General features: G+C 42.9%; 1 protein-coding gene across 3 annotated transcripts in view; it reads right to left on the bottom strand.

The window, feature by feature from the left end:
- Nucleotides 1-13629, bottom strand: part of COL12A1 (collagen type XII alpha 1 chain) — a 220316-nt gene that overhangs the window by 75554 nt on the left and 131133 nt on the right. For all 3 annotated transcript variants that reach the window (XM_075340200.1, XM_075340202.1, XM_075340201.1), the window contains 5 exons: nt 11495-11624; nt 10479-10618; nt 10155-10284; nt 7593-7735; nt 7284-7413 (listed from right to left, as the gene is read on the bottom strand). In XM_075340200.1, the coding sequence (XP_075196315.1) occupies nt 7284-7413; nt 7593-7735; nt 10155-10284; nt 10479-10618; nt 11495-11624 (673 nt within the window). The remainder of the gene's footprint in view (nt 1-7283; nt 7414-7592; nt 7736-10154; nt 10285-10478; nt 10619-11494; nt 11625-13629) is intronic.

Genomic DNA, 13629 nt, shown 5'->3' with positions numbered 1-13629 from the left:
GGACCTTGGGTGAAACAGCGTTGTTCAGGGCACGTGTGATGTTTTGTGACACGTGGTTATGCAACGCGGGGACGGCACACCGGGAGAAATAGTGGCGGCTGGGGACCGAGTAACGTGGGACAGCTGCCGCCATCAGGTCACGGAATGCTTCTGTCTCCACCAGCCTAAAAGGCAACATTTCCAGCGCAAGCAGTCGCGAAATGTTAGCATTTAGAACTGTGGCATGTGGGGTGTTGGCAGTGTATTTGCGCCTGCGTTCAAAGGTTTGCTGAATGGATAACTGAACGCTGCGCTGGGACAAGGACGTGCTTGATGATGGTGTTCTTTCTGCGTAGGCAACTGCAGGTGCAGGAGTGGAGGAGGCTTGTTCGCAGGCAGCATGGACAGAGGATTGGCTCGCATGCACAACCAGCGAAGACGTAGCAGTGACATCAGCAAGCACTGCTCCTCGACTCTGTTGTACTTCCCACAAAGTCGGGTGCTTGGCTGACATGTGCCTGATCATGCTGGTGGTGGTCAGGCTGCTAGTTTTGGTACCCCTGCTGATGCTGGCACGGCAGGTGTTGCAAATGGCCTTTTTTGAATCATCTGGATCCAACTTAAAAAACTGCCAGACTCGTGAAGACCTAACATTTGTACAGGCACCTTGTGTCGTCGTGTTGTTCCGGGGAACGGTTGCCTGACTTCTGCCTGGGGCCACCACCCTGCTTCTTACTGCCTGTTGTGATGCTACGCCTCCCTCCCCCTGTGCACTGCTGTCCTCGCTCTGCATATCCTCCTGCCAGGTTGGGTCAGTTACTGGATCATCCACCACGTCGTCTTCCTCTTCCGCACCCTGCTCCTCCTCCTGACTTGCTGACAATTGTGTCTCATCATCGTCCACCACTTGTTGAGACACGTTGCCAACTTCGTGAGAACGTGGCTGCTCAAATATTTGGCCATCTGTACAGACGATCTCCTCATGACCCACTTCAATATGAGCTGGCGAGAGGCCAGAATGTGTGAATGGAAACGTGAACAGCTCTTCCGAGTGTCCAAGTGTGGGATCATTAATGTCCGAGGAGGACGTGTACTCAGCCTGGTGGTAGGAAGGAGGATCAGGTTCAGAAATGTGCGGTGCAGTATCACGGCTACTGACACTTGACCGTGTGGAAGACAGAGTGTTTGTGGTGGTGCCAATCTGACTGGAAGCATTATCCGCTATCCAACTAACAACCTGTTGACACTGGTCTTGGTTCAAGAGCGGTGTACTGCTGCGGTCCCCAAGAATTTGGGACAGGACGTGCGAGCGACTAGATGTGGCCCTTTGTTGTGGCGAAATTAGAGCTTGCCCACGACCTCGGCCTCTGCCTGCACCACCATCACGTCCACTTCCTTGTTCCTTGCCAATGCCCTTGCGCATTTTGCAATGCTGTGCACTGCTGACGTGTATATTCACTACTTGTGCGTTATATCAAAGTTTCTGGAAATTGCACACAAGTGCACCTGTACGCTGCCACCGACAGGCACACACGTGCGGTTTTTAAATGCAAGCACGGACGCACTAAGAACCTAACACAGGTTTTAGGAGCAAAAATTAAGAACTCTGACACTATCAGCCACTGCTGACTGACGTGTATTATACACTACACTTGTGCGTTATATAATAGTTTGGTAAAAACGCACACCAGTGCACCTGTACGCTGCCACCAACAGGCACACACGTGCGGTTTTAAAAACCAAGCACGGACGCAATAATAACCTAACACAGGTTTTAGGAGCAAAAATTAAGAACTCTGACACTATCAGCCACTGCTGACTGACGTGTATTATACACTACACTTGTGCGTTATATAATAGTTTGGTAAAAACGCACACCAGTGCACCTGTACGCTGCCACCAACAGGCACACACGTGCGGTTTTAAAAACCAAGCACGGACGCAATAATAACCTAACACAGGTTTTAGGAGCAAAAATTAAGAACTCTGACACTATCAGCCACTGCTGACTGACGTGTATTATACACTACACTTGTGCGTTATATAATAGTTTGGTAAAAACGCACACCAGTGCACCTGTACGCTGCCACCAACAGGCACACACTTGCGGTTTTAAAAACCAAGCACGGACGCAATAATAACCTAACACAGGTTTTAGGAGCAAAAATTAAGAACTCTGACACTATCAGCCACTGCTGACTGACGTGTATTATACACTACACTTGTGCGTTATATAATAGTTTGGTAAAAACGCACACCAGTGCACCTGTACGCTGCCACCAACAGGCACACACGTGCGGTTTTAAAAACCAAGCACGGACGCAATAATAACCTAACACAGGTTTTAGGAGCAAAAATTAAGAACTCTGACACTATCAGCCACTGCTGACTGACGTGTATTATACACTACACTTGTGCGTTATATAATAGTTTGGTAAAAACGCACACCAGTGCACCTGTACGCTGCCACCAACAGGCACACACGTGCGGTTTTAAAAACCAAGCACGGACGCAATAATAACCTAACACAGGTTTTAGGAGCAAAAATTAAGAACTCTGACACTATCAGCCACTGCTGACTGACGTGTATTATACACTACACTTGTGCGTTATATAATAGTTTGGTAAAAACGCACACCAGTGCACCTGTACGCTGCCACCAACAGGCACACACGTGCGGTTTTAAAAACCAAGCACGGACGCAATAATAACCTAACACAGGTTTTAGGAGCAAAAATTAAGAACTCTGACACTATCAGCCACTGCTGACTGACGTGTATTATACACTACACTTGTGCGTTATATAATAGTTTGGTAAAAACGCACACCAGTGCACCTGTACGCTGCCACCAACAGGCACACACGTGCGGTTTTAAAAACCAAGCACGGACGCAATAATAACCTAACACAGGTTTTAGGAGCAAAAATTAAGAACTCTGACACTATCAGCCACTGCTGACTGACGTGTATTATACACTACACTTGTGCGTTATATAATAGTTTGGTAAAAACGCACACCAGTGCACCTGTACGCTGCCACCAACAGGCACACACGTGCGGTTTTAAAAACCAAGCACGGACGCAATAATAACCTAACACAGGTTTTAGGAGCAAAAATTAAGAACTCTGACACTATCAGCCACTGCTGACTGACGTGTATTATACACTACACTTGTGCGTTATATAATAGTTTGGTAAAAACGCACACCAGTGCACCTGTACGCTGCCACCAACAGGCACACACGTGCGGTTTTAAAAACCAAGCACGGACGCAATAATAACCTAACACAGGTTTTAGGAGCAAAAATTAAGAACTCTGACACTATCAGCCACTGCTGACTGACGTGTATTATACACTACACTTGTGCGTTATATAATAGTTTGGTAAAAACGCACACCAGTGCACCTGTACGCTGCCACCAACAGGCACACACGTGCGGTTTTAAAAACCAAGCACGGACGCAATAATAACCTAACAGGTTTTTTTGGGGAGCGACAATTACAGTACAGACAAGTCAGACACTATCTGGACTGTTTTACACTGTGTACACCAGCCCCAGATATGAAGGCTGGTATACGGTCAACACTACCCTGCCTGCCTGCCTGCCTGTATACTGCTACAATAGTCCTGACAAGGACTCTTTTGGTCACTAGCCTGTATTCAGACCTGGCTATACCCTGCCTGTATATAGCAACAATAGTCCTGAGAAGGACTCTGCTACTGTACGCCGACCTGGCTATACCCTGCCTGCCTGTATACAACTAGAATAGTCCTGAGAAGGACTTTTGGTCACACTGTTTGCAGCCCTGCAACTGAAAAAGCTATAAAGGGCCGCAAAGCTTTCCCTGAATCAGCGACACTCTCCCTGCACTGACAGTCTGGATAGCTGTGAGCAGAGCACAGCGCGCCGGCCGATATAAAGGCTCGGTGACGCTGTGCAGGCCGGCCAATCACTGCAATTCCACAACTAACAGGGCTGTGGCATTGCAGTGGTCTGCCAGCCAATCCCTGCATGAGGGCTGGCTCTCAAAAGAGCGCCAACATGCAGAAATGAAGACCACGAGTAAAGCACGAGTATCGCGAGATTACTCGGTCCCCGCCGAGCAGCCCGAGTACAGTGATACTCGTGCGAGTACCGAGTAGTGACAAGCATGCTCGCTCATCACTAAAACTGACCCATCTTAATTTCATTTTGAGTTTGATGTCTTCTGTTAAAGTTTAGGCTTTGTATATAGGATCACCTCATTGTGTCTGTTTTTTAGGCACAGAATCTAGAACACAGGCAAGAACAAAGCCCCGCAATAGTTTACAAAGTGCATCAGGAAACAGTTCAATTTGATAACTTTAGTAACTGTCAACAGATTTGTGCAACTCAGCTTTCAATACTATGCTTCACATGGTGTAGGAATGCTCTGAAATGGGATTATATTTTGAATGTGAGCTGCGTAATATGTACTTTTGTAGCCAACAGATGCCAGCAGAAATATAAAGTGCCCTGCGGCCAACAGTCTGGAGAGAGGTGGTCACTTTACATATGAATTATGAGCTTTAACCATACTTGCAATGTGGTTATGTGCTATCATCACTATTATTCCCAGGAAATAATTTCTGAGAGTTGTACAATTTCAGAGACTGGAGTGATCGATTATGGAATTAGGGAGGACAAGCTGAAGGTCATTGGCCAGAGGAGCATTTGCAGATTAGTCAGTACTTAAAGATAAGGAGCGAGTTAAAGAGCAATGGATCTCTTACAGACTAGTAACATAGTGTTGAATTCTATTCTAGAAGTGACAAGAAACCGATATAATGGCCAGTAAAAGGAAGCGTATCTATTGGACAGAGACAGCAATATTATTGCTGTGTACAGTTAGGACCATATATATTTGGACAGAGACATTTTTGACATTTTTGTTTTGTACATTACCACAATGGATTTTGAACAAAACAATTCAGATGCAGTTGAAGTTCAGACTTTCAGCTTTAATTCGGTGGGTTATATAAAAATATGAGAAACAATCATTTTTTAAACTCAATCCCTTCATTTCAGGGGCTCAAAAGTACCATATTTTTCGGATTATAAGACACACTTTTCCTCCCAAAAATTGAGGGGTGCGTCTTAAAATCTGAAAATAGCTTTACCTGGGGGTCCTGTCTGTGCGGCGATCGGGCGGCAGGGTGCCTGTGGCTGCGTGCAAGCGGCCGAGTACCTGTGCTTGCATGCGGGTGGCAGCCAGGTACCTGTGGCTGCGTGCGGGTGGCAGTCGGGTGCCTGTGCCTGCGTGCGGGTGGCAGCCGGGTGCCTGTGTGCGGGAGGCAGCCAGCACCGACAGGCACCCGGCTGCCGCCCTCACACAGGCACCCAACTGCCGCCCGCTCGCAGCCACAGGTACCCGGCTGCCACCTGCACGCAAGCACAGGTACCCGGCTGCTTGCACACAGGGCGTGCGGGCCGCCTGGTGGCTGCCACTGTGCGTGCGGCGGGCGATTTTGCAGCACTTTATGTCCATGTCCAATATATAACTATAACTTAAATATGTTTCAGTAAACAGGTAAAAAAACAAAATTTATGTAAGTGTCCAAATATATATGCACCTAACTGTATAGATTTAGCAATAGACACATTATAAATATACATTACATTTATTGTAATTAGAGATGGGCAAACCTCCGGAAGTTCAGGTCTGGCGGGACTTAAAAAAAAAAATCCAGTTCTGGACTGGATTTGAACCAAACATCTGCCCGGACACCAAACTCCATATAAGTCTATGGGGACCAGAACATTGTGCGGTAAAATGATGGTAGAAAGGGCTAGGGGGATTAGAGTTGGACAGTTATAGTTACCAAGCCTCCCACGTTGCTGTCAAACTGCTTCTGGGTCCAATAATGAACTGCTTCCCCTATCCACTGTCAGTCCCGACGTCTGTGATTGGTTGCAGTCAGGCTGCACCCACACCCTGTGTGACAGCGTCTGTGATTGGTTGGAATCACACACGTTGTCTGCGTCCCTATAGTGGTGTAAAAATAAATTAATTAACTAAAAAATTGTCGTAGGGTCACCCTTATATTTATTTTTACCCCATTATAGGGACGCAGACAGTGTGTGTGACTCCAATCAATCACAGACACTGTCACACAGGGTGGGGGCACGGTCTGAATGCAACCAATCACAGATGCTGGGACTGACGGTTGGTGGGGGAAGTAGTGATTATGTATGAGAGTTAATTATTGGATCCGAAAGCAGTGTGACAGCCGCGGGGAAGGTCAATAAATATAACTGTCCTGCTTTATTCCTTATTTTCTTTCTTTTTCCTTTATTTTCTTTTAATTATCTGGGTGGTCAGACCTGAACAGCACCACAGGCTTCCCTGGGAAGTCTATGTTTGGTGTCCATGCACGGACACTATATATGCAGTACGGACTCTGAACTTTACATTTCGGGTTCGCCCATCACTAATTGTAATATATATATGTCATGATGTATGTAGTTTTCTCCATCCCATATTTTTGTATAAGATGCCATGTGATGTATTTTACCTTCTCTCTGTATTTGCTGTAGTACTATGTCTTGTGATGTAAGTGACCATACCTTCCCCCCAGCCTGTATCATATTGCAATCAGGCTTCAGCAGTAGCTATTGTCATTGATTTGGTGGGGGTTGCATATATATATTGTTCTTCTCAGCATGGGACTTCTCCAATCTACAACTTGGTAAACAGAACAGAGCCAGCAGTCTAAAGTCCATTCATGCATCAAATGGCCAGGGGGAGGTGTGCCCACCTAAGGGGCTGATCCCAGGAGAGAAGAACATGTTAGTTCAGTTAGTTGGAGCTCGGCTGGAGAAGGACTAGGATCCATAGCTGAGGCTGGATCCTGGGGTCTGTGTGTGTGGACTGTTACAGACTGGAGATCCGCGGCCACGTGGGATTGCGTTTTGTTGTTCACCTGTTGGACTCAAGGAACTCATATAAGGACCATTGCCCTATTTTCCCTGGCATCGGAATACCAGGCGGTGCCCCTGGATCTTGTGTTTTGTTGTGGACTCCTTGCAGACTTTAAGGATCTATATTTATGTTTGGTGCTTTATCTTTGTGGTTCCAATAAAGCCCTTTGGATTGCTCCTTGGCCTGTTGTCCCTCCTTGCTCTGCTGTACACCCCGTCACAATATATATATATATATATATATATATATATATTATATATATAGTTATATCTCTACAGTATATATATATTGCAGTTTTGTATAACACACGTTACTATCAAAATTATAAGTGGATAATGATATAATTTATATATTGTACATACATGTTTTTCCTTCGCCTTTACTCGGATCCGCTTCTCCATCGGCGTACATGGCCACCACATTCACAGAGTAAGCAGTATCAGGGATCAGGCGCTCCAACAATGCATTGTGAGTATTTCCAGGAACCATAACCTGTAGGTAAATGTGGATATTTATGGTGTATTTCTCAGAAAAGGAATCTGTCTGGCTGAGCTATGACCACGAGTTATGACGCCACTTTGTTACAAGTCAGTTACTATACTATACTCATTGCTATTATAGAATAGCTGCTACTGGGAGATTGTATTTTATATTAAACATTTAGTACTCACAAACTCTGAAACTGTGGTTCCAAGTAGTGGAGCATAGTTGACCTTGTATTGCTGAACCTGTCCTGGTGCAGGATCCCATCGAACATTTAGTGTGTTTGTTGTGGGATTGTAAACTTGAAGATTCTTAGCCGTTCCACGTGCCACTAAAATAAAGGAATACAGTATTATATGCTGCGTGTGTAGTATATATTATTTCATCTGTACACTTAAATGGAATCCGAAAGCAGGTTTTTGCTATCCAGTCTGAGAGCACAATACTGTAAGAGCAAAAACCCTGATTACAGTGATGTGTCCCTCACTGGGCTGTCTCTTGTTTCAATACAATCAGAGTTTTATCAGCAGGAGATTATCACTATGGAACAACTTGGCACCTGCAGGTTAGTCCAACCTCACCCCCAGAACTGCTTAGCAGCTGTCACTATACAATGTACACAGTAAGCTGAGGGATAGATGGGATTATATACAGCACGGAGTGATGCACTGCTGGGATTGGTGCCTTTGTCCCTACCTCATGATGCTGTCAGATTACATAGCGAAAACCTGCTGACATATTTGCTTTATTAGATATCATATTTATTTACGTGTTTATGAAGATGTAACATTTATTTGCATTTGTAAACTTGTATGTGTTTACTGCTTCTTTCTCTTTGTAACTCACTGTGTAAGTATCTATGTGAAAGAATAAATGTAACTTTTCATTTACAGTTAGGTCCAGAAATATTTGGACAGCAGCACATGTTTTGGCATTTTAGCTGTTTACCAAAACATATTCCAGATGCAGTTAGATAAACAATGTGGGCTTAAAGTGGAGACCCTCAGCTTTAATTTGAGAGTATTCACATCCTAATTGGAGAAAGGGTTTAGGAAGTACAGATCTTTATTATGTAGTTGCCTCTTTTTCAAGAGACAAAAAGTAATTGGAAAATTATCTTAAAAAGGGCTGCATGGTCTATTTCTTCATCAATCCATCATTAATTAAGCAAGTAAAGTGTCTGGAGCTGACTCTAGGTGTGGCATTTGCATTTGGAAGCTGTTGCTGTGAACCCACAACATACAATCAAGACAGCTCTCAATGGAAGAGAAACAGACCATCATTAGGCAGAAAAAAAGAAGAAATCCATCAGAGAGATAGCTGAAATGTTACGAGTGGCCAGATCAACAGTTTGGTGCATTCTGTAAAAAACAAAAAGAGCACACTATTGAGCTTGGGAACTCAAAAAGGCCTGGATGTTCAAGGAAGACAACAGTGATGGATGATCGCAGAATCCTTTCCATAGTGATGAAAAACCCCTTCATAACATCTATCCAAGTGAAGAACATTCTCCAGAATGTACGTGTTTCAGTATCTAATTCTACTATCAGGAGAAGACTTCATGAGGGCAAATACAGAGAGTTCATGACAAGGTGTAAACCATTATTCAGCCTTAAAAATTGAGAGGCCAGATTATATTTTACCAACAAAACATCTAAAGAAGCCAGCCCAGTTCAGAGAAAGAATTCTTTGGACAGATGAAACTAAAGGCCCTGTCACACACAGAGATAAATCTGCAGCAGATCTGTGGTTGCAGTGAAATTGTGGACAATCAGTGCCAGGTTTGTGGCTGTGTACAAATGGAACAATATGTCCATGATTTCACTGCAACCACAGATCTGCCAAAGATTTATCTCTGTGTGTGACGGGGCCTTAAGATCAACCCATATCAGTGATGGGAAGCAAAAGGTATGCAGAATGCTTGGAACGGCTCATGATACAAAGCAGTTTGATGGCATGGGCATGTATGTTTTCCAATGGCACTGGGTCACTAGTGTTTATTGATGATGTAACCAAAGACAGAAGTAGCCGGATGAATTCTGAAGTGTACAGGGCGATAATAACTTTCTGCACAGATTTAACCAAACGCAGCAAGATTGATTGGATGGCTCTTCACAGTACAGTGGGATAATGACCGAAAACATACTGCGAAAGCCACCCAGAAGATTTTTTTAAAGCAAAGAAGTGGAATATTCTCCAGTGGCCGAGTCAGTCACCAGATCTCAACCCCATCAAGCATGCATTTCACATACTTAAGACAAAACCTAAGGCAGAAAGATCCACAAAAAAGCAACAACTGACGTCAGCTTCATTAAACACCAGGCAAAGACTCACAAAGGAGGAAACCCACTGTTTGGTGATGTCCATGGCTTCCAGACTTCAGGAAGTCATTGCCTGCAAAGGATTCTCTACATTAAAAATTAACATTTTATTTTGGGTAAAGAAAATTTGTCCAATTACTTTTGAGTCTCTGAAATGAGGAGGCATTATAGGAAAATGGTTGCAATTCCTAAACGTTTTACAGGACATTTCTGTTCAATCCCTTTAATTAAACCTGAAAGCCTACACCTCAATTGCATCTCAGTTGTTTCATTTTAAATAAAAAATAGCGGCATGTAGAGTCCAAATCATGTAGATTTGGTCACTGTCAAAATATTTCTGGACCTAACTGTATGTCTATATAGATCATTTATGTGAAAAGATGAGAAAATATTAAGGAAAATAATGAAATCAAACTTTGTGTCACCTACATGTCTTTCCAGTTTCAGACATGCGTCCACCATTTCCTTCAGCATAAACAGGGACCACTGTTACTGTATAGGGTGTGTCTGGCTGAAGTCCCCTGAGTACCGTGTAGATAGTATTTCCAGGAACAGTTGCCTGTAAATTTGAAAATATCAACATATTAAAATATTCAGTTTTGACAGATCTTTATATAGCATATACAGTATATATTCCAGAAATCACATTAACTACTGGGATGTATTACTAATCCACATAAAGGAGTACATTAGTCATATTAATGGTTGCTAGATATGAATATTAACATGCAAATAAAAGAAAATAACATTTACCACTTCCTCAGATCCTCCTGCAGTTGGTACATAGAACACCTTATACTGCCGCACATTTCCTTCTGCTGCTTCCCATCGGACATTTAGAGTGCTTGTAGTTGGGTCATAGACTCTTAGATTTTTAACTGTATTCAAAGGCTCTGAAATACAATTTACACAACTTACATCTGACGCTCTATATACAATGATCAGTATCATTATACAGTATATCACAAGACTAGGTTTCCCAATGAAGACTTATTAAGGAATGTGCACCATATCTCTGCTAAAAAAGTCGCAAACTTTGGGGAATGCATGTTTTGTTCAAAAACCATGAACCCTTTTTATATTTTCTGTTGATTTCCTCACTTTTGAAAAATGTGGGTAAAGCATAGTGGGCGGCGTAGAAATTGGCATAAATTATAGCAAAAATGTACACCTACTCGTAGCAGACATAGATTTTATTTTTGGGTACGCGGAAAGGCAAAGATGCTACATGTTCATTAAAGACCAGACGTAGATAGGTAGTATCACCTTCCACTTTATCTTGGCACATGACTATTTATATGCTTGTGGGGGGTGGATTGCCTAGCTCAGTTTAGTTTCTAAGGCAGCCCCCTTCTCTGTCACAGCCCCTTCTACTACTACAGAGTCAAAGATGGGTCTGGCTTAGCCAGATCCCCTCTCTCTGTCATATTTAATGAAGAGATAGAGAGGGAGGCTGGCTTAGATAATGATTTTAGCTGTACAGTTACTGAGCAATTGTGCACACTGTGGGGCTTTTAGAAAAAGGACTCCAAAGGGTGATTGGCCCGAAGAAAATGCATGTTCAAATTACAAAGGGTAAATGATTATACGTCCATAATGGCTAACAATATATATATATATATATATATATATATATATATATATATATATATATGTATATATATATATATATATATATATATATTTTATTATTATTATTATTATTATTATAGCTACAATCTAAATGGCAGGAACATAAAATGAGGCAATGAGTACAGCTGTTGACTTACTTGTCTTTCCTCTTCCTGAAATTCGACCCCCTTCTCCTTCAGCATACTGTGATGCTACAGTTATAGTGTATGGAGTATCTGGCTGGAGTCTCTGCAGCACCACACTGTTCTGCCTTCCACCAACAGTTGTCTAGGGAGTCAATAAACATAAGCCTACAGTTAAAAGAGGTTTTCCATAGCTGTTCTCACTCTCCCTTCCAAAGACAACATCACTTTCAGAATACATGCCGCTGGCAGGGCTTAGACTCTAAATTCAAATAAGGAATATATTTTATGAATTACACGTACAAAGACTTTAAGGGTATGGTGTGGTGTCAAATAAAGCCAGAGCTGTCTGTGTCAGCAATTTGCAGAAAAATCTTTCCTAAAAGAGAAACTATTCACAACTTTACCACTATATAAACAGCAATGACTCCAAAATGTAAAAAAAAAAGTCTGTTAACATCTTTCTTATAGGGGTATTCCAGCCTAAACACGGTATCACCTACCCACTTGATGGGTGATGAATGATTAATATGTATCCCACCACTCGGACTCCCAAAAAAACTTAATTGGAGTAGCAGGGTACATGCAGTACCTGCCAAACCATTCAACTCTTCTAGGCTGCAGTCTTTGAGTCAAGAGAGGACATGGGACACAAATAAACCCCTTCCAGATATCAATTTGATCCTACCATTGGATAGTTTTTACCTTGTTTAGTGACCGAGGGAATATGTGCAATCTATTATGTACATGATTTATTATGGATAATTGGTCCATAATGTATCTCCAACCGTATCTAAGCTTTTTTCATGCGCAGATTTTTCTTACATGTTCCTTATAAATCACTGACAACAATATAGTGGTGTACTTGCTCCATCACATCATATTATAAAAGTATTCTTTGCTAGGAATAATGCATTTGAGGAGAATATGGTGCACAATGGATGTGTCTATAGGTATTGAGTACCCATGTGAACCACATATGGCTTATGCCTACAAAATTGGAATGGAGTACAATCTGGTATGATACAAGCGAAAATTGAGGCCTTGGATATATTGAACAGTTATAAACTTCAGATTGACGTTATTGGGGAAAAAACGTTGTTTGACATGAAACACCTGAAACTTCTGAAAAGAAAAGGAAAAAAATATAACAACATTTTTAATATATAGTAAAAGGTAACAAAAAATATCTCTAATTTAATAAGAAAGGGAGACTAGAATAAGTTAAGATAGGGCTCTCTACGATCTAACTATTATTAGCTTAGTGAGACTTCCTGCTTCTGAGTTGGCAGATACCTCTATGTAGAGGAAGCTCTGAGAATGCAAATCGAAAACATCAGGTGAGGTCTGTGCGGCTTCTTATTTCATGCTTTTTGTTATTATAGAAGGTAAGAGGTGCGAAAATTTTCCTGAGTCTCCTTTCTCTGATTGCTGCCATTTGGGATGCATTAGAAATTAATTCACTCTATTTGCACCTTGCATTAGTAGAAGTTCTGAGAAAATACCGTAGTACAATTGATTTTCTCATTGAATTCTATAGATCAGACAAATCAATCGGTTCAAACTTCTCTTTGAATAAGGGCTGGTTCACACTAAGCGACAGCGACAACGAGGTCGCTGTTACGTCACCATTTTCTGTGACGTAACAGCGACCTTGTAAGTCGCTGTTATGATTGCTGCTTAGCTGTCAAACAGCAGCCGAAGCAGCGATCATAACCGCGAGAGCAGGGAGCCGCGCACACTGCTTAGCGCTGGCTCCTTGCTCTCCTAGCTACAGTACACATCGGGTTAATTAACCCGATGTGTACTGCAGCTACATGTGCAGAGAGCAGGGAGCCGCGCACACTGCTTAGCGCTGGCTCCTTGCTCTCCTAGCTACAGTACACATCGGGTTAATTAACCCGATGTGTACTGCAGCTACATGTGCAGAGAGCCGGAGCCGGCAGCACAGGCAGCGTGAGAGCTGCGGAGGCTCGTAACTAAGGTAAATATCGGGTAACCACCTTGGTTACCCGATGTTTACCCTGGTTACAGCTTACCGCAGGCTGCCAGATGCCGGCTCCTGCTCCCTGCTCGCTTCATTTTGTCGCTCTCTCGCTGTCACATACAGCGATCTGTGTGTCACAGCGGGAGAGCGCCTTTGAAGAAAA

Source organism: Anomaloglossus baeobatrachus, chromosome 3 (assembly GCF_048569485.1).
Source record: "Anomaloglossus baeobatrachus isolate aAnoBae1 chromosome 3, aAnoBae1.hap1, whole genome shotgun sequence".
Taxonomy (NCBI): domain Eukaryota; kingdom Metazoa; phylum Chordata; class Amphibia; order Anura; family Aromobatidae; genus Anomaloglossus; species Anomaloglossus baeobatrachus.
This window is presented reverse-complemented; position numbering and strand designations above follow the sequence as displayed.